This window comes from Pungitius pungitius, chromosome 21 (genome assembly GCF_949316345.1).
Source record: "Pungitius pungitius chromosome 21, fPunPun2.1, whole genome shotgun sequence".
Lineage (NCBI taxonomy): Eukaryota > Metazoa > Chordata > Actinopteri > Perciformes > Gasterosteidae > Pungitius > Pungitius pungitius.
In genome coordinates, this window is record NC_084920.1 from 8,340,571 (window position 1) to 8,360,460 (window position 19,890).

The 19,890-nt window shown below is 42.2% G+C and overlaps 1 protein-coding gene across 1 annotated transcript; it reads right to left on the reverse strand.

The window, feature by feature from the left end:
- Positions 1 to 9,234: 9,234 nt before the first annotated feature.
- Positions 9,235 to 18,352, reverse strand: dhrs7cb (dehydrogenase/reductase (SDR family) member 7Cb). Its single transcript, XM_062560235.1, has 5 exons — positions 18,261 to 18,352; positions 11,723 to 11,769; positions 11,592 to 11,654; positions 10,649 to 10,712; positions 9,235 to 9,346 (listed from the first exon to the last, which is right to left on the reverse strand). Exons 1-5 carry the CDS (start codon positions 18,350 to 18,352, stop codon positions 9,235 to 9,237), a joined length of 378 nt encoding a protein of 125 aa, XP_062416219.1.
- Positions 18,353 to 19,890: the final 1,538 nt, after the last annotated feature.

Genomic DNA, 19,890 nt, shown 5'->3' on the forward strand with positions numbered 1-19,890 from the left:
GCAACGCCGAGTGACCTTGATCAGATGGCGCTGGTTTCCCCTCGGGGAGAACCCCTTGGCCCTGAGCCACCACTGCAATGGTCTCAAGTGTAACAGGCCGCAAGGGATCACGTTGGATGCCGCTGCCAGGAGACCTAAAGGTCTCTGGAACTGTTTCACAGTGAGTGGCTGGCCTAGCTTGGCCTGCTTGACTGCAGAGAGGATCGAAGCTACTCGAGCAGGAGACAGATGTGTCCGCATCGTGGTCGAATCCCAAATCACGCCCAGGAAGGTGGTCCTCTGTGCACTGGCCACAGCACACTTTTCCTGGCGTTGAGTCTCAGCCACAGACGGTTGATGTGGGCGAGCACAACATCTCGATGTTGGGCCGCCAGCCGCTCAGATGGCGCTAAAATCAACCAGTCGTCGATGTAGTTCAAGATGCGGATGCCCTGGAGACGCAATGGTGCCAGAGCTGCATCCACGCACTTGGTAAATGTACGAGGTGAGAGGGCTAGGCCAAACGGAAGAACCCGGTACTGGTAAGCTTTGTCCCCTAAAGCAAACCTCAGGAACTTCCTGTGTTGTGGGAGGATGGGTATATGAAAGTAGGCGTCCTGAAGATCTATCGTTATAAACCAGTCCTCGGACCTGATCTGTGACGCAATCTGTTTGAGAGTGAGCATCTTGAAGCTCAACTTTGCGACAGCGCGGTTCAAACGGCGTAGATCTAGTATTGGACGCAAACCCCCATCCTTCTTTGGAACGATGAAGTAGCGGCTGTAATAGCCCGACTCTCTGCCTGGAGGTAGAACTCGTTCTATAGCTCCTTTCTGCAGCAGAGCCTGTACTTCCTGTTCCAATACCAGAGCCTGCTGGGGGTCCACCACTGTGGGTAGCACCCCCCAAATCGAGGAGGCCGCCACCTGAACTGGATGGCGTAGCCCCTGTCGATTGTACGCAGGACCCATTGAGATACATTGGGGAGGGCTCACCACTCTCCCAAAAACTCTCTCAGGGGCACCGGCCCCTAGAGGCTGGTCTCTGGAAGTCTTGGGTCTACAGACGCAGCGCCCTGTAACAGTGCACTGGCAGGGAAGCGCTGGTCTAGTAGAGCCGGAACCCTCCTTGGAGGGGGCGAACGGCCCTCGGCCCTCGGGCTCGCGCTCGCTGGAACCGGCCGTGCCCAGCCTCGGCGAGGGGGTGCACGTAGCGCGACCCTCTCCTGCTGCGCCAGGTGGTGCGCACTTAACGACGGCCAGGGTCGCCCTCGAGCAGCCCCGCGGACGTGGCGTCGACGGGGAAGGAAGCCTCTCAGCGTGGAGCTTCTCCGCGACTGCCCCAATGGCGCCCCCAAAGAGGGTTGCCGGGGAAAGAGGGGCATCAAGGAGGAAGGATTTGTCCTGTGAGGCACCTGTGGCTGGACTGGCTCAGCCACAGCTCGCCATTGGTTAGATTTAACACGTGCTTCATGACGCGGTCACGCAGAGGCGTTCCCACGGCGTTTCCACTCAGCTCCAGTTCCCTGAGAGGGAACCTATAACTGCATTTTTGGTTCCACTATAAGTTAATTAGTTACACAAAAGCTAAAGAAATGTATGAAGTAACTCCTCAAAACTAGTATTGGAGACGTGCACAGAAATGTTTCTACAGAGAAACTCAAGGTCAGAGATAAGTGATGCACAGGCATTCTTTAAAACAAAGACGAAAGAAGACTAAATCTTTGTTGAAAGGGTTATGAGAAATTCACGCATCACTGAATGGCGGGCAGATGTTGGGGGTTGCTGTATGAGGGTTTAGATTAGATTACACCAAGAAGAGATAAGCTTCACTTCTAATTTGGGAGGGCTTTGTGTGTATGTGAGGGCATGGGTCTGTGATTCTATTTATAATGAAATTATACTTTGAAATTATGATGCTCTCAAACAGGGCCGGCCCTTCCTATAGGCGACCTAGGCGACCGCCTAGGACGCCAAATTCGTGGGGGGTGCCCACGATGTGCATAACACATCTTTCTCCCAATAACTTTGATTAACAAAATAAAACCCAGGTGAAATAAAACCATGATTCAAACAAATGAACATGGCGCCCCCGCCATATGTTGAAATGTTTGGGGGCGCGCTGTGGAGCTTATGGTTGCGTGCGTTGCAAGGCAATGGACACACTCGGATCAAGCTAACGTAAAATCAGACAACGTGCTATAAGACTTAAGGAGCCTTCCAGCTAGCATAGTGATGGTGACACATTCTAATCACTAATCAAAATACACCTCTTCAGGGCTCCGCATTGAAACTTGTCCGGGACACTCATTACCTCTATTATACCCATTTAATTTTTCCGTTTTGAAACGAATAAAGTTTTCACAAGTGATATTAGCTAACGTTAGCTAGCGTTTTTCATAAGTGACGTAAGCGTCAGCAGCTTCGTACCTAGCAAGCGAGCCATTATTAGCATAATTTAAAACGGTTTGATTTAATGTTAGGTACTTAACGTTAAATATCAGAAATTGTGTAACGTTAAATGTTTTGAACATGTTTACAAACACCTTAATTACCTATATTATTTTTACAATATTACAACTCATCTTTGTTGTCAAAGGGAAATGTGCCTAAATAAATGAAAATCATTAAGCTGTACCCGGACTTTTGTTCATAGACAAGTGAAACGCTGATTTAACGTTACTTTAACGTCCAAATTACAAGTGGCTCAAATCGTTAATGTCGAGCCATTCTCTTTAGATTAGCTTTCGACATATCCTTTAACATTTTTCACCCGATAGTAACTGGTTTTTATTGTTTCTAATTGCATTTATTATGTCTGGGTTATCTGTTGGTTTTATTGATTATCTGTTTGTGCTATATCCGCGCTGGTTTTACTTTAAAGTGTCTTTGAGTACCATGTAAAGCGGTCTATAAATAAAATGTAGTATTATTATTACTGAAGGATTTTGCTGACAAATAGTATCTTAATGTACAATCTGGTGTATATATATGCATTCCCCACAATATGTTGTCTGGATTGTATTTATGGTAATGTAAATAGTACACACATGTGAATAAATGTGTAATGTGGTGTTATGGAATGCTAATATTATTTTATATTTTAAAATGTCCAGATGCACTCCAGAAACTTTTCCAGAGACTCTCACCTCCTAAAAAAAGCCCAGCTGATCCCCAGGTTCACCTCTCTCTGAACCTTGTAAGTTTTTATTTATTAGTTATTGGTAGTAATAATAGTTTTAGTAGAAGAAGTAGCAGTCTATAAATGCATATCAATAAAGCTATAATCATCTGTAATAGTTCAATACACTCAAAATATGACCTCACACTTCCATTCATTGTAAATGACTTTCAACCTAATTTTCCATCGTTTCATCATTTTAAAGAACTTCACTGATCTAGTTATTCTCTGTGCTTAAATACAGCTGCAGGTTAAGGGACATTGAGGATCACACCTTCCACAGCGGCCAGTGAAACACAGAGCATGCAGCAGGTAAGTCTATTTAATAAATCTTTATTTGACTTTACACTTAAAAGCTTACAAAACAATGATTTATTTACACCTAATTCAAATGTTTGAATAATTGTTTACTCTATTAAACACCACTGATCTTGTTAACAGAAGAAAAAAATGATTTACCGGTAGATGTATTTACTGCCTGTCGTATTATGACTCAAGAGAAAAAAATCTGTCATTGTATTGCCTATTGCCATAATGTATCTGTATTAATAGATGTAGATCAATTGTATGTATTTGCCTTCAGGTGAAGGAGCGACAGACACAACCCGTCCTGATTCTACACTACAGCCTGCAGACACTTTCTCCCCTACAACAAGTTCTGGTGTCCACAAGTCCATCAGGGGAGAACCGATTGATGCTGCTGACTGGCCAACCCTGTCTGGCATAGTGGGAACTGAATTAGTCAGTAGAGGACCAAATCATACCAATCCAGATTTCACCTTTCCCAAACAACAGGATGGACGAAGTTTCTATTTTTACCTGTTTGTTTATATTTATTGTTCATTTCACTTTTGCACTCATAGCACATAGGCCTACATTTTATAGTATTTCAAAATTTAGTTTGATTAAGGTCAAAGTGCCTTCTAATTTATCTTTTAAATCGTATTTGTATTTATTTGGCAGGGACAGCGCAGAATGTAAAAACGAGGGGCACATAAAGCCTGATATCTAATTCGCTTGTTGTTTGAGTTTGTAAGTTCCAAAGTTACAAAAAATTAAAATGTTCTGAGACCATTATATTGCTTGAAGTACATTTATCAAACATAAATGTATAGTATAATACATACAACATAATGTACCTATAATGTATATCAGAATGATAACATGGAAAGGATGTGGTTCAAAGTGGCCGTAGGTGGGGGTGGTGCGCAAATTTTAGTATTTTTAATCACCGGAAATACATTTATTTTTCCAAAAAGCCTATAACACAGCACTAAACCAGCAGTAACACGGCAGAAAAACGGCAGTGCCGATTGCTTTGGCTTTCCGTTGGACCGCGCTGCGGAGTCGCAATAATGAGCGAAGAGACCCATCCATTTACCCGGTTCATAAAATGAGAACTGTATATTTTCTGCTGTATATTGGGGGGGGGGGGGTATTTTCTCAAAATTGGGGGGACATGACGGCCCCAAAGAATGCGTGGTTACACCCTTGTGTTGCAGTCATCAAGAATGTTTTCAAGTTGGGGCCATCTGCTTTTATTTCCCCTGAAAGCTTTTGTTATATTTTTACATTGAGTAAGTTCTTCACATTGCCGTCTACAACGCCTCTGTTTCCTGATCCGACAGCCAGATTGGTTGCCCGTAACTTAAATGCTAAATCATATGCATTCCTATGTGTATTTTCCATGACGAGTGTTTGAATATGATGTGCAAAATTATCTCGCTCTCGCGCGTTAGCCTGTAAAATATGATTAGCCGCACCGTTGTATAAGCCGCAGGGTTCAAAGCGTGGGAATAAAATAATTAAGATATGTGTATATGAGAATTGTATTGTAAATACGTAAATGCCCATAGGAATAGCCAAAGGGGGGATTATTGTGGCTATTTATTGGGTTCTTCTTATTGGATGTAACTTGTATCGTTGTAAGCATACAGAAGTGGCAAGAATAACTGCACATACAGTTTGTGTGAAACATATATACTCTGTAAATCCTTTGCCCTGTTTTTTGACCACCATAAGGAACTTCCTTTATTCAGCTGAATGTCTGATTACTGTTCAACAAAACACTTTAAGTTCTCATCATGTTTATTGCTTACAGGGACTTTTCTTATTCTTTTCCACTATAGTGCTTTGCGGATGATGTTGAACAGTGTCTGTAATGTCCTCACATATCACCCAACTTCAAAGTTCTTTATTTTGTCTTGTGGATGTATGTCCAGTTTTTTAAAGCAGGCCTTACTATATCTTAACTCCCCATCCCCTGCTCAGGGGTTATGGTTTGCAATGCCTCCTTCAGAGCTCAAGAAAGGGAACGGGGGGTTTAATGGACTTGCTGGGCCAACCCTAATCTACCCTAATGCCCTGCTGCTTGTGTCAACTCCCTCAGCTTGGTCACATCTCCATAGTGCAGCAGAGTTGAGTTAATCAGCTGAAGCACACCCTCTAATCCCTTTTAAATCAAAGATTAACACAATTGAAGGGATGAAGGCCTTTTGGGGGGAAGGATGGACCACATTTAGTTTGTTTCGGAACGAGGCTGCAGTTGTATTCCTCTCTCTATCCACAGAAGTGCTTCTGTGTGGCTCGTAATAGCATAGTATTTGCAAAGATCTTCTCTCCCGTTTTTATCTATTTTTTAAAACCTACAGGTGAAAAATTAGAATATCGTGCAAAAGCTCATTACTTTCAGTAATTCAACTTAAAAGGTGAAACTATTATATTATATAGACTCATTACATGCAAAGTGAGATATTTCAAGCCTTTATTTGATATAATTTTGATGATTATGGCTATATAGTATATATATATATATACTAATATATTACCCATGTGCAATTGTACACATATACATAAGTGTGTGCATATATGTGTGTGTGTGTGTATGTCCTTGCATGACAGACAGTGAGCCAGATCAGACCTACTGGAGAGCCTGTCCAGTTCAGAAGTGTCCTAGACACATCTGCTAGCATTGTTTAATATTCCTGTTGTAAAAAGAGATGGATTATTGCTCCCCTTGTCTCTAACAGGAGAGAGACTTTGTAATGACTTGAATGTTATCCCAGATAAATCTGTCATCCAGGGTTTGAACACGGATGCCCTCTGAAAAGGATTAAATACAAAAGATGGAATAAAGCACTATGGGAATAATTCCATTCGGTCAACTCTGCACCACGTCGACAGCCCCGACATCCCCCTCCCCCCAACTATATCTATATGTCTATATATAGAGAGATACAGATTTGCATATTGAACCTTTAATGTTTAAATATTTAGTGTTTATACATATGGTTCATATACATGTACACATATTCCAATGTATATTATATCTGAATTGCACTTTCATTTTTTATATATTTCATTTTCGCACTTCTGGTTAGATCCTAAACTGCATTTTGTTGCCTCGATATCTGTAAAATAAAGTTGAATCTGAATCTGTACATGTTTTTTTTTTAACTTCACGTCAGTGCTTGAAATTAAGCACTTATTAATCTTACTTTTCACTATTTCCGGTTTTACTTTAACAATCACCGTGTCTCCCTCTTGTTTCAGGCGTCTTGACTTCCTGTTTGTGTTCCCAGCAATTTTTCTAGCATGTGTGTTTGTGATTTTCCAAGATCATATTAGGGTACATACTTGTCCAAATCCTGCTCATATTTTTGCTAGGGCTGTCAAAAATAGCGCGTTAACGGCGTTAATTAGCTGTTTGTTGTTAATTACGTCAATTTTTTTGACGCATTTCACGCATGCGCAGTGTGACAAATTATTCAGGTCCGGAAAGAACCTCTTCTTCTAGGGAATGCACTTCATCCTATACAACACATTACTGCCACCTGCAGGCATACGTCAGGCCGTCAGGTTCAGCAAGTCGTTTGCGCCAGAGACCCGCACCCCCCCCCCCCCTCCCCCCGGTTCTCGCGCAGCGGAACAGAGAAGAAGAAAAGCTCCGCCCAGCAGAGCTTTGCTAAGAAAAATAAATAAAGAGCAGCGCTGAGATAGAGGACCATCGGAGAGACCCGTAATACTGTTCTGAAACATGCGGAGGAAGAGAAGCCAATGCGATGTAAATCCTCCCAGGTATGGGAATATTTCACACTGAAATGGGGGTGGTAGCGAATTTCTTTACAGCGCCAGTCGTTCTAATCGCCGCGCTTGACTTTAAGGTGTAACCTTTATTATTGTTCGGTCTGAAACGGCGCGCCCAGTGGCGGGCGGTGCAGCAATATTGTTGTTCGGGTGGAAATCGGGAGAAAGGTCGGTCCGGGAGATTTTCGGGAGGGGCTTTGAAACATCGGGAGGGTTGACATGTCTGGTCATGTCTGGTCATCGCAGGAGCACAAACTCACAGCAGAGTGGGATAAACTGCAGAGGCTCGAGACCCTTCTAGAGCCATGCAGAGAAATCAGTCTGTAACTTATCAAATAACATTGATTTGATTATTTTCTGGAATGAATTAAAAAATCAAATATCAATAACATGTATTTATGTAAAAAATAATAATTATGATAATAATAATGATAATTATGTATCTGTGTCCTGTTATTTATCTTTATTATGCATTTCAGAAAGAAAAAATGGTTAGGATTCAGGTGATTAATCATGATTAATCCACTGAAAATTCGGATTAATTTGATTAAAATTTTTAATCATTTGACAGCCCTAATTATTTTATCTTTTAACATTTTCAAATCAATGTTCTTAACTGTCTCTAAATGTGTTTAATGTTTATGTGAAGCACTTTGATTTGCCTTGTTGTTAAAATGTACTATTAAATTGCCTTGCCTTGAACACTTTACAAAACTTCCGATTAAGCATCCGCTTTCTTCGCATCTGTGCCATCGATTAAGGTTGATGTTTTCAATAGTTTTCATAATCATTATCATAGTTTTACCTCTTCTAGATTGTCCTCTTCCATAACTATTTCAGTGGGCTTTGGCGCCATCTTGTGGCCAAAAGCATCCATAGCAGTGCACAGTGTCCAAAACCAAATGCATTTGCTTCAAAACGGTCCGTTTTCTCTTTAAAATATAATGTCCAGAGTAATGTCTTTCAGTGTGTAACAATTTCCCGAATTTGTTGCTGTCCAAGTTCCACTAATATTCATAACTTCTACGTCAAACAAGACACAAGAGCTAAGGTTAGGTAGGACGTTCCAAGGCATGCAGCAATTTATTTACAGAGGTAACTTACTTAAATAAAACTAGCACCGCTTGCAATTTAGCTTTCTCTCTGCTGAGTTAGTGGCAAAATGTTCATGAATATCATCGAGAGTAACTTACGTCATCCTGAGTTGGTCTTGATTCAAGCAAAAAGGTTTACTCCGCGTGATAATCCTTTTTTTCTTTCTATCGTGAGCAACGTTTTTTTACTCAAATGTAGCAGCAATCTAATCTCTGTCCACATCATTCTTACTACCAATACTGTTAGTCTTCAAAAGATTTACTCAACAAACTTAGTTACAAGAAACATTAAGTGCTCAACTTGGTACAAGGGTCAAAAAACAGTATTGCTCGGCTCCCCGATTCACCTCGACTGACGAATATTGGCTATGACGTCATCCGTAAAGGACCTTAAAGGAGCATTTTTTCAACCCCAGTTGGTATTATTCCGTAAACACATCTTATTGGGGCGAATATGACTCTAGTGACATTTAACGCACCAAGACGTCACGGGCCCCCCGTCACGGGACACTGCCTTCCACACCTTTTTTCTGATCTGTATATGTACTCTTTATGCTCCTATTGCTGGACATTTGTGGGTGGAACAGAGACAGGGAACTACTCAGTGTTCTGTTGATTGGAGGAACCGGCGTGTTCATTTTATAGCACAAAAACCTATTTCTGTATTTAATACTTTTCATTTTAACTTTTCAATCCAATATGGCCTATGTTCATCTGGAGTTTCTTCATTTAAAAAATGACAGAATTCTGATTCTGATTGATGAAGTGAGTACAATTATTTATTTATTTACTTCAAAGAGCAGTTGCCTGCTTTGCAAATTGGTAACACAGCCTTGTGCCAGGCACATACTATTACATACCTACCATATCCAAACAATCTTTACTTCACTATCTCTCAGATTTTCTCCAACTGTGTTTGGTGTTTTATAAAAGTATGACTGATGGTGCTGACAATTATTCCATACTCCTCAGCTGCAAACCTGAGGCAGTCAAAGAAGTCCTGGGGCCTGTTTCAATAAGGAGGTTCAACCAACTCTGAGTTAAAACTTGAACTCTGAGTTGACTTACCCTGAGATGGGAAACTCTGAGTTTTCGGTTACAGAACAGCTGAAATGAGTTAGTTCAATCAACTCTGAGTTGACCTACTCTGGGTTAAGCGCGTGCACCACAACTATAAAAAGCCATTATCAATGGAGCCACCATGGCAACAGCGCCAGACAAAAAGAGGTCTTCATATTTTTCACCAGCAGAACTGGATGTGCTTATGCAAGCATATGGAGAGTACGAACATATATTTTTTTTAAAAAGCAACACGGCTGCAGCGGCGAAGGACAGAGAGTTAGCTTGGGAGAAAATAGCTGCTCGAGTCAATGCGTAAGTTTACATTTGAATTACTGTTATACAGTGTTGTGTGTAATTAATTTCTATGTAATCTAAAAACTGTAATTTAATTCCGTAATTTAAAGTAAAATCTGATGTAATTGCATTAAATGCTGCATAAACTATAAAGCAATTCTGTATAAAACAATAGTGGATTTAACATCAAATTTTAAAAGATATATTTTTTCAAGAATAATTCATGCAATTGTATAATGTTTATTTGAAAGCATTAAAAGTGCAGTTTCTTGTCTCTCCTTGTATTGTTCAAGTGGTTGAGGTTGATATGGGATTTAGAAAGTAATTAGTAATAAGTAGACCAATACTTTCTAGAGATAGTCATTATTACATTAATCTAATTACACTGTTGAAGAAGCCAGTTGTAGTTAGTAATATAAGTGACTTGCCCAACTGTTATAATATCAGAAGTGAAACTGGAAGAACAGTGTGTTATTCAACCTAATTTTAATTTTCATGTAGGTGCAATCCTGCAGGCATTAAAAGAACATGGCAGCAGCTGAAAATGAAATATAAAAACATAATTCAATCAGGTAAGGCTTGAACATATCATGGTTGTAGTCTACCTGACTTTACAAACATTTGACATATAAATAACTAAATAGCATCCAGTGTCTAGCAGTGCAGCAGCATTTTTGACATGGGTCTAAATGTTCATTCTCATTTGACTACTCAGCCAACAGAAAGAAGGCAGAGGCTCGCAAAACGGGGGGAGGACCTGCACCACCACCTCTGACAAATGCAGAGGAGATGGCCCTGAGCCTGAATGCTGGAAGGCCAATGGCTGAGGGAATTCCTGGAGGGACTTCATCAGAGCCAGTCACTCCAGAAGATTTAAGTGCCTTCATAAAATGTAAGAGGTCTATGTGTTGTGTTTTTATATAGGCTATTTGTGATATTTCCATTTATTTTACTTTGGGGTGGGTTTTTCGTTGGTCCCAACAGATTCTGGGGGTAAAATTAGTCTTTTGGAGCCTCCTGTCCCAACAGAACCACAGGCAGTTGTAAGTAGCCTACTCAATACACCAGAAATTATTACAAATAGTGTTATAAAGTGTACTCAAATGCTCATCTTCACAGGATGATGGGGATGAAGAAACAGTTTCTGCTGCCACAGAGATGCCTACAGAGGTAATGTTAATATTATGTGTCTATCAAACAATCTACACATTCACATTTCTTCACCTTTTTTATGTGGAGTAGCCTATAGAATCTAAGTTTAAATCTAAGTATAAACAGGTATTTTTATCTCTGCTTAACTCTGCTTTCTCAGGTTTAACATACCTCCCATTCTGAAACAGAAAACTCAGAGTTTCCCTCATTTCAGGGTTAACATACTCAGAGTTTTCACTTAACCTCCTTTCTGAAACAGGCCCCTGCACCGCATGCTTAGATGAAGCATCTTACAGGTGTTACATGGTTGTAAAGAAAACTAATTTCACACATTACAGAGGACCTAGCTCAGAGCAAGACTTCTATTGAATTCCACTGTTATAATGTTCAATTCAGAGAGTTGTTTCTCTTGGGTATCTTTATTGATGTAGTGACCAGACAAAATAATAGAAACACCTGTCAGTAAAACACAACACAGTTCAAAAGCATCATAAACCACTCCCTCCAAAATGACCATGCTAAACTTTATAAATCAGTTTCTACAAAAACAGGACAATCATGTAGCAGAAGTTGAGTACAGTTTGGGATACTCTACCCTTGTCTGAGGGCTTGCCAGCATTAGAGGAGAGATTGTAGAGTATTGTTGAGATTTTTTCTGACTACAAGGAATGAACTCTTTCAAGGGAGAACAACTAATTTACTTTTATTGGCAACTCACATGAACTTCTGAATGAAAAAGCGTACCTTGGATGCCGTTGATTAGAACAATGTGCCCCGATAGTCTTGAGATCATTGCTGGAAGAACACCTGCCACAATATATGGACAATTAGTATTTAAATATCCTTAGAGAAATAGTAGTGGTTGTACAGCCCACCTTTGTCCAGGGTGCTGGGACTGAAGTAGTTAACGTCCATGGCGTTTCTACGGTGGCCCTGAAGTGCAAAGCAACATTACAAAGAATGAAACACTTTTACACAGCTCAAGACAAATTAACATTTTCGAAAACACATTTACATTGTTGAAAACACATTTACATTTTCGAAAACAAATTAACAAGACGCTAAACACTTTTACCAAAACAAATTTATAAAGGAGAGATTCTTCACGGAAAAGGAATGTACCAAATACTGGAAGTGACGGAAGTGTTGAGCGCGGTGTTTTCATTGGTTGTGGAGTTTATGGCGACAAAGACGTTCATTGGAGGGATGTTTTGCCCGTTTTGTGGCAAACACATGAACAGCTTAACGCGGTTTTGCGTTACGTGTGGTCGGTGTTTGGAGTTTTTAAAGGACACGGACCAGACGGAAACACCAGACATACTGCATCTGTTAACCTAGACCATCTCAGCAGAGAGCAGCAGCAAACTGTAACCCAGATGTTAAGAGAGGAATGTCATGCTTTTTCTTATGATGACGAGGACATTGGAAGCATCCCCACTTTAAGTATGCACATCACACTGCATGACATCACACCAGTTCGAAAGACCTATATATCAGTACCAAAACCTTTGCACCAAGAGGTAAAGGATTACCTCCAAGACCTGTTAAATCGTGGATGTATTTCAGAGTCACGGTCATCTTACTCTTCCCCGATTTGTCTGCGTCCGGAAAAAGTCTGGTGAATTGAGGCTTTGCTGCGACTACCGAGAACTGAACAGAAAATCTGTACCAGACAGGCACCCAATTCCCAGAATCCAGGATATGCTAGACTCCCTGCAAGGCAGCTCCTGGTTTTCAGTGCTTGACCAGGGCAAAGCATATCACCAAGGATATCTGGACCCGAAAAGCCGCTCACTGACAGGCTTTATAACACCGTGGGGCTTGTATCAGTGGAATCGCATTCCATTTGGCCTCAGCTCAGCACCAGCAGAATTTCAAAGGAGTATGGAGGACTGTTTGAGGGGCCTTCGTGATGTCACCTGCCAGCCGTATTTGGATGACAACCTCGTCCACTCTCCTTCGTTCGACAGTCATGTGAATCACATGCGGGTTGTCCTGCAGAGATACCAAACGCATGGTGTTAAACTCAGTCCACGGAAATGTGACGTCTTTAAGAGGAAAGTCCGCTTCCTCGGGCGGATTGTGTCGGACATGGGGTACACTATGGACCTAGCTGAAGTAGCTTCAGTTCAAGCACTCAAAGATCAACCACCGTCTACTGTCGGAGCAGCAGAGTTCTTGGTTTCCTCTCCTACTACAGAACCTACACTCACCGGCCACTTTATTAGGTACACCTGTCCAACTGCTCGTTAACACTTAATTTCTAAGCAGCCAATCACATGGCGGCAACTCAGTGCATTTAGGCATGTAGACATTGTCAAGACAATCTCCTGCAGTTCAAACCGAGCATCAGTATGGGGAAGAAAGGTGATTTGAGTGACTTTGAACGTGGCATGATTGTTGGTGCCAGAAGGGCTGGTCTGAGTATTTCAGAAACTGCTAATCTACTGGGATTTTCACGCACAACCATCTCTAGGGTTTACAGAGAATGGTCCGAAAAAGAAAAAACATCCAGTGAGCGGCAGTTCTGTGGGCGGAAATGCCTTGTTGATGCCAGAGGTCAGAGGAGAATGGCCAGACTGGTTCGAGCTGATAGAAGGGCAACAGTGACTCAAATAACCACCCGTTACAACCAAGGTCGGCATAAGAGCATCTCTAAACGCACAGTACGTCGAACTTTGAGGCAGATGGGCTACAGCAGCAGAAGACCACACCGGGTGCCACTCCTTTCAGCTAAGAACAGGAAACTGAGGCTACAATTTGCACAAGCTCATCGAAATTGGACAATAGAAGATTGGAAAAACGTTGCCTGGTCTGATGAGTCTCGATTTCTGCTGCGACATTCGGATGGTAGGGTCAGAATTTGGCGTCTACAACATGAAAGCATGGATCCATCCTGCCTTGTATCAACGGTTCAGGCTGGTGGTGGTGGTGTCATGGTGTGGGGAATATTTTCTTGGCACTCTTTGGGCCCCTTGGTACCAATTGAGCATCGTTGCAACGCCACAGCCTACCTGAGTATTGTTGCTGACCATGTCCATCCCTTTATGACCACAATGTACCCAACTTCTGATGGCTACTTTCAGCAGGATAATGCGCCATGTCATAAAGCTGGAATCATCTCAGACTGGTTTCTTGAACATGACAATGAGTTCGCTGTACTCAAATGGCCTCCACAATCACCAGATCTCAATCCAATAGAGCATCTTTGGGATGTGGTGGAACGGGAGATTCGCATCATGGATGTGCAGCCGACAAATCTGCGGCAACTGTGTGATGCCATCATGTCAATATGGACCAAACTCCCTGAGGAATGCTTCCAGCACCTTGTTGAATCTACGCCACGAAGAATTGAGGCAGTTCTGAAGGCAAAAGGGGGTCCAACCCGTTACTAGCATGGGGTACCTAATAAAGTGGCCGGTGAGTGTATATTCCAAACTTTTCAAAGGTTGCAAGATCGCTGTACCAGCTGCTGACCCGGCCTCCAGACACAGCACCACCATCGGTGCCCAAAAGAAAAGGAAAGAGGGTTAGTACAAAGCAGAATGGCCGACCACCACCCAACACACCTATTAGTTGGAATCAGAGTCACCAGGATGCTTTAAATGTGTTGACTGACTGTCTAACTGAGCCACCTATTTTAGGTTATCCTGATTTTGCAGAGCCATTCATACTCCACTGTGACGCCTCACAAGAGGGCTTAGGGGCTGTCCTGTACCAGAAACAAGCAGGCAAGATGAAGGTGTTTGCAAATGGTTCACGGACATTAACACCCCCTGAGAAGAATTATCATATGCATTCCGGAAAATTTGAATTCTTGGCCTTAAAGTGGTCAATTTGCGAGCGTTTCAGGGACTATCTTTTTTATGCCCCGCATTTTGTTGTCTTCACAGACAATAATCCCCTAACATATGTCCTCACAACAGCTAAACTGAATGCAACAGGTCATCAGTGGGTGGGTGAACTGTCAGACTTTAACTTCACCATCAGATACCGTCCGGGCAAGAGTAATGCAGATGCTGATGGGCTGTCCAGGTTACCACTCGACATGAGTCAGTACATGGCCCTGTGCACATCTGAAGTTAAGCAGGATGTTATCAGTGCTGCTGTAGAGAGTGCAGTGCTACAGAAGGTGAGCAGTTTTCATGAAACAACTGTAGTCAGCCAGTGTGCTATCAGGCTTGTACAAGACACCACATCAGCGTCAGTTGGAAAGTTTTTCTCGCAAGAGGACATCAGGTTGAGTCAAGAGCAAGATGCTGTGATTGGTCGCTTTCTACACTTCAGAAACAGATTATCTGCCAAAAGGTCGCACCCTCAAAACAGAACCTTCTGATGTTAAAATCTTGTTAAGACAATGGAGGAAACTGCACTTAAACAATGATGGAGTCCTTTACAGGAGAGCCAATGGCAGGGACCAGCTCCTTCTTCTCAAAGCACACCATGACACTGTATTCAGAGAACTGCACAAAGAAATGGGTCATTTAGGGGCAGAAAGAACCCTAGGACTAATAAGAGATAGATTCTACTGGCCCAGAATGCAAAATGATGTGGAGCACTTTCTAATGCATGCCTGTGAATGCCTGAAGAGAAAGCGACCAAGTAAGATCACCAGAGCCCCATTGGCGTCCATTACCACCACCTACCCCTTTGAGCTTGTGTCCATAGACCATAGTCTACACCTTGAGACTTGCAAGCATGGCTACGAATACATTCTAGTGGTGATGGACCACTTTACATGCTTTGCACAACCATATGCAACAAAAAATAAGTCAGCAAAAACAGTGGTGGAAAAGATTTTCAATGATTTTGCCCTCAACTTCGGTTTTCCTGCCAGAATCCATCACGACATGTGCAGAGAATTCGAGAATCAGCTGTTTTCCCAGCTGAAAAAGGTCTGTGGTATGCGTGGCTCTCATACTACCCCATATCACCCATAGGGGAACGGACAAGTGGAGCGTTTCAATAGAACTCTCTTGTCTATGTTGAGAACGCTGACCGACACTGAAAAGACTGATTGGAAGAACTCACTAGCAAAAGTGGTTCATGCCTACAACTGCACTAGGAGCGAGGCTTCCGGGTTTTCTCCTTACTATTTGATGTTTGGCCGTACTCCTCGACTCCCTGTAGATATTTTGTTCAACTTACCATTACAGGAGCAGCAAGTAAGCTACGACGAGTATGTGGACAACTGGCAATCACGAATGAAAGAGGCTTATGAGATTGCTTCAACAACAGGTCAGAAAGAAGCTTTGAGAGGCAAAGGATATTACGACCGAAAGAGCCACGGTGTGCAACTTCACCCAGGCAACAGAGTTCTGCTCCGCAATCTCAGAGAGAGAGGGGGGCCTGGCAAACTTCGTTCTTACTGGGAGGAGGCAGTGTATTTGGTGGTTAGTCAAAAAAGCGCCAACATTCCTGTTTTTGAGATCAAACCAGAAAGAGGAGGAAAAAAACGCACAGTATACAGAAATCTTTTGCTTCCATGTGACAGCTTGCCGGTGGAAAAACCAGAAAGAAAAGGGCAGGACAAAAGAAAGAAGTATGAGGCAAGACAGAGGTAAATCACAACAACAGCAGCTACTACTTAAGGACTCAGATTTGGAGAGTGAGGATGAAGGTAAACTGGTGTGGAGGTTTTCACCCCGAGGCAACCCCGACAACAGGGTTGCTACTCCTGACACCTGTGAACCCCGTGAACAACGGGCATGGGAACGGCAAGGATCACACCATGGACTGGATCTACAGGATGTGGGAGCTGAGGAAGAATCGGAGCTGCAGATATCACAGGATCATCACGATCCAGAAGAGCAGCAGAATGAGCACACATTTGATGAAGAAGAACAACATGAAGACAGAGACTCTGACACAGAACAAGGATCATCGACTCTGGCACTGAGAAATCAGCCTCGGAGAGAGCGACGACAGCCAACGAGGCTGACGTATGATGCTCTGGGACAACCTACTGTGGGACAAGTTGGCATGAACAACATTGAGTTGTGCAACTCTGCACTTCGCAGTCAGAGACTGTGGAGACCGTGGGCTTCCACAGAGGTACAGACAATCTGCTAAAGACTCTATCAAACAGAAGGTTAAGGCCAGATGCCAGATGTAGAAAAAAAAAAAAGGAAAACGTTTTTACTGAATAGTTACTTTAAGAACATACTTTAGTGTCACCGATTGTGATTGTAGTGTGACAAACACATGCTATGGAGTCTTAATGTGTAAATGGGAAAGCTGGTAACAGACTAAAGTGTTGGCCGATTATTGAGTCTGGTTACAGGAGATAATTCACCCTAATGTGGTAAAAAGGTTTATTGATCTTGAGGGTAAATTAAGGGTTACTTTACACAAGACTTTGTATTTGTACCAAGTATGCAGGACTAACTTATACCATGTAACCGAGCATAGTGTAATGGATGCTGTTGGACGGGTAAATGCCATTGGTGTACAGTTCAGTAGTGAGTGTTGAGAAAAAAGAAGAAAAAAAAGTAACTGCATTTTTTTAATTTTCTTTTTATTAAGTGGGGGAGGGTGTGGCACCCTGGACATTTTAAGGACTGCTATTGGCTGTTTAAATTATATTGTTTAGTGCCATTCCCCTGTCATTGTGTTTGTTTATTGTGTTCAAAAGACCCTATGTAACTGTTTGAGTCTGGCTCTTTCCCCCTGGAGTGGCTACGGGAAATAACTCGTTTCCGCCAGCCGGTGGCGGTAGCGGGTTTAGTAGGCGTGACGGGCGCTGTAACACTTCCACAGAGCAAGTGAATCCGCTAACGTCGGAAGTACAGACAGTGGTTGTCGTTTCTGATTTTGAGTGCGCTGTCTGTCTGTTATCGTTGCAGGTGAGCAAATATATTTGTGAGCCTGTTCGCATATGTTTATGTATGTTAAGTTCGCCCGTTTTAATGTCCTGTATTTAAATGTAGCATTTCGGCGACCATCAACGAGAGTAGCTAGCAGATTTTCCCGCGCAAAGTGTTTGCGTCGCCAGTATCCGGTTTTGAATGTTCATAACTTCCACAGAGCAAGTGACTCCGCTAACATCGGAAGTACAGACAGTTGTTGTTGTTTCTGATTTTGAGTGCGCTTTCTGTCTGTTATCATTGCAGAATAAAAACACACCTGAATGGAGCCTGTCGCAGTGTGTGTGTGTAACACATCATTGCGTTCAATATTTTAACAAGGGTCACTCGTACGCTGTAACCGTGGACATGATGTCAAGTCTACACGGTGTAAACATGCTTGAGGATTCTTAAAAGTAAACTGAACAAAGCCGGGTTGTACCGCAGAAAGGATTATTCCTCGCCAAACGCCTAAGATGTAAATTTGTTTTATAAAATGTTAATTTGTTTTATAAAATGTTAATTTGTCTTGTTAGCTTTGTAATGTTGCTTTGCACTTCAGGGCCACCGTACGTTTCTGTCCAGATTCAGGGAAACAATTTGTATTGGGGACTTAAGTTTCATGCTACTGTTAAAGATCAACACATCCACGTCAGCCATGCCTGACTTTGTTTCCAATGATTTTCCTTTTAAAACCGTTCTTTACTCAAACAACTCACCTTAATGTTTTCTTCATGGAAGGCATCAAATGTATGTGAGATATGTAAGCAGTTTTACATTTTTTGTTACAATGAGAGTCATGGATATAAGGCAACCAATTATCTCCTCTAGACTTTACATTTTACAGTTTTACATGGAAGGAGGCATTTTCTTTTCTTTTTTGTTTAGTAAACTCTGTTTTTAAAGGTGCTGAGAAATTAAATATATTATTATTATCAAATTATTATTAACAATATTTTAATATAAGATTATATTAGATGATTGAATTATCATTAAAATCATGAAGAATTCCAACTTAGCAATGTTAATAATGTATGTTTACTCATTTATTTACACCAGCTTAACTAAACTTGGCTTTTACAGAACGTTTGATGACTTTTTTAATACACATCTCTGTGCCAGGAACACAGTTTGGAAAGTATATATGTGTATGTATATGTGTATCATGAATTTAACATGGTCTAATAAAAAAACATTTTTTTTAAGACTTCTGTTTTAGATTGCCTATATTATTTATATCTTTGTAAATCCGCTTATGTATTATAACTGTCAACCGTAATGATGGTCCGCTTAAAAGATGGAGAGGTAGTTAAACCTCTGTCGTAAAAACATTCAGATTTCTGATTTCTTAATATGGAAAACAAAGTTGAAAAATGGATTCTTCTACTGAATATTTATGCATTGAAATTATGTATCTGAATGTTTTTCAACGTTAAAATATTGCAAAAAATTCAACCGCAAAAAAATCACCGTTAAACTATTCAGCCGCAAAAAAATCAAGGTTAAAATATGCCATCTTCATCACCTCCTTGGTAACATGCCACGTTCCAGCCTGCTTCAAGGCCTCCACCACCATCCCTGTTCCCAAGAAGCCCAGGATCACAGGACTGAATGACTACAGGCCCGTCGCCCTGACTTCTGTAGTCATGAAGTCCTTTGAACGGATAGTCCTGTCCCACCTAAAGTCCCTCACCGACCCCCTCCTGGACCCCCTGCAGTTCGTCTACAGAGCCAACAGGTCTGTAGACGATGCTGTCAACATGGACCTCCACTTCGTCCTCCAGCATCTGGACTCCCTAGGAACCTACACCAGGATCCTGCTTGTGGACTTCAGCTCTGCCTTCAACACCATCATCCCGTCTCTGCTGCAGGACAAACTCTCTCAGCTGCACGTTCCCGACTCCACCTGCAAGTGGATCACGGACTTCCTGTCCGACAGAAAGCAGCACGTCAAGCTGGGAAAAGAAGTCTCTGCCTCTCGGTCCATCAGCACCGGTTCCCCCCAAAGGCTGCGTTCTTTAGCCTCTGCTCTTCTCCTTGTACACCAACAGCTGCACCTCCAGTCACCAGTCCGTCAAGCTCCTGAAGTTTGCGGATGACACCACCCTTATTGGACTGATCTCTGGTGGGGATGAGTCCGCCTACAGGTGGGAGTCTGACCACCTGGTGATGTGGTGCAGCAAGAACAACCTGGAGCT

Bases quoted from the DNA above. Each gene is read 5' to 3' on its own strand.
- dhrs7cb (XM_062560235.1), bottom strand. From the start codon at position 18,352: ATGGCTGACGTGGATGTGTTGATCTTTAACAGTAGCATGAAACTTAAG. The intron at 11,655-11,722 runs GTGGGCTGTACA...ATATTGTGGCAG, and splicing joins TCCCAGCACCCTGGACAAAG to GTGTTCTTCCAGCAATGATC. The intron at 9,347-10,648 runs GTAAAATAAATG...TTATTGAAACAG, and splicing joins AACGAAAAACCCACCCCAAA to GCCCCAGGACTTCTTTGACT.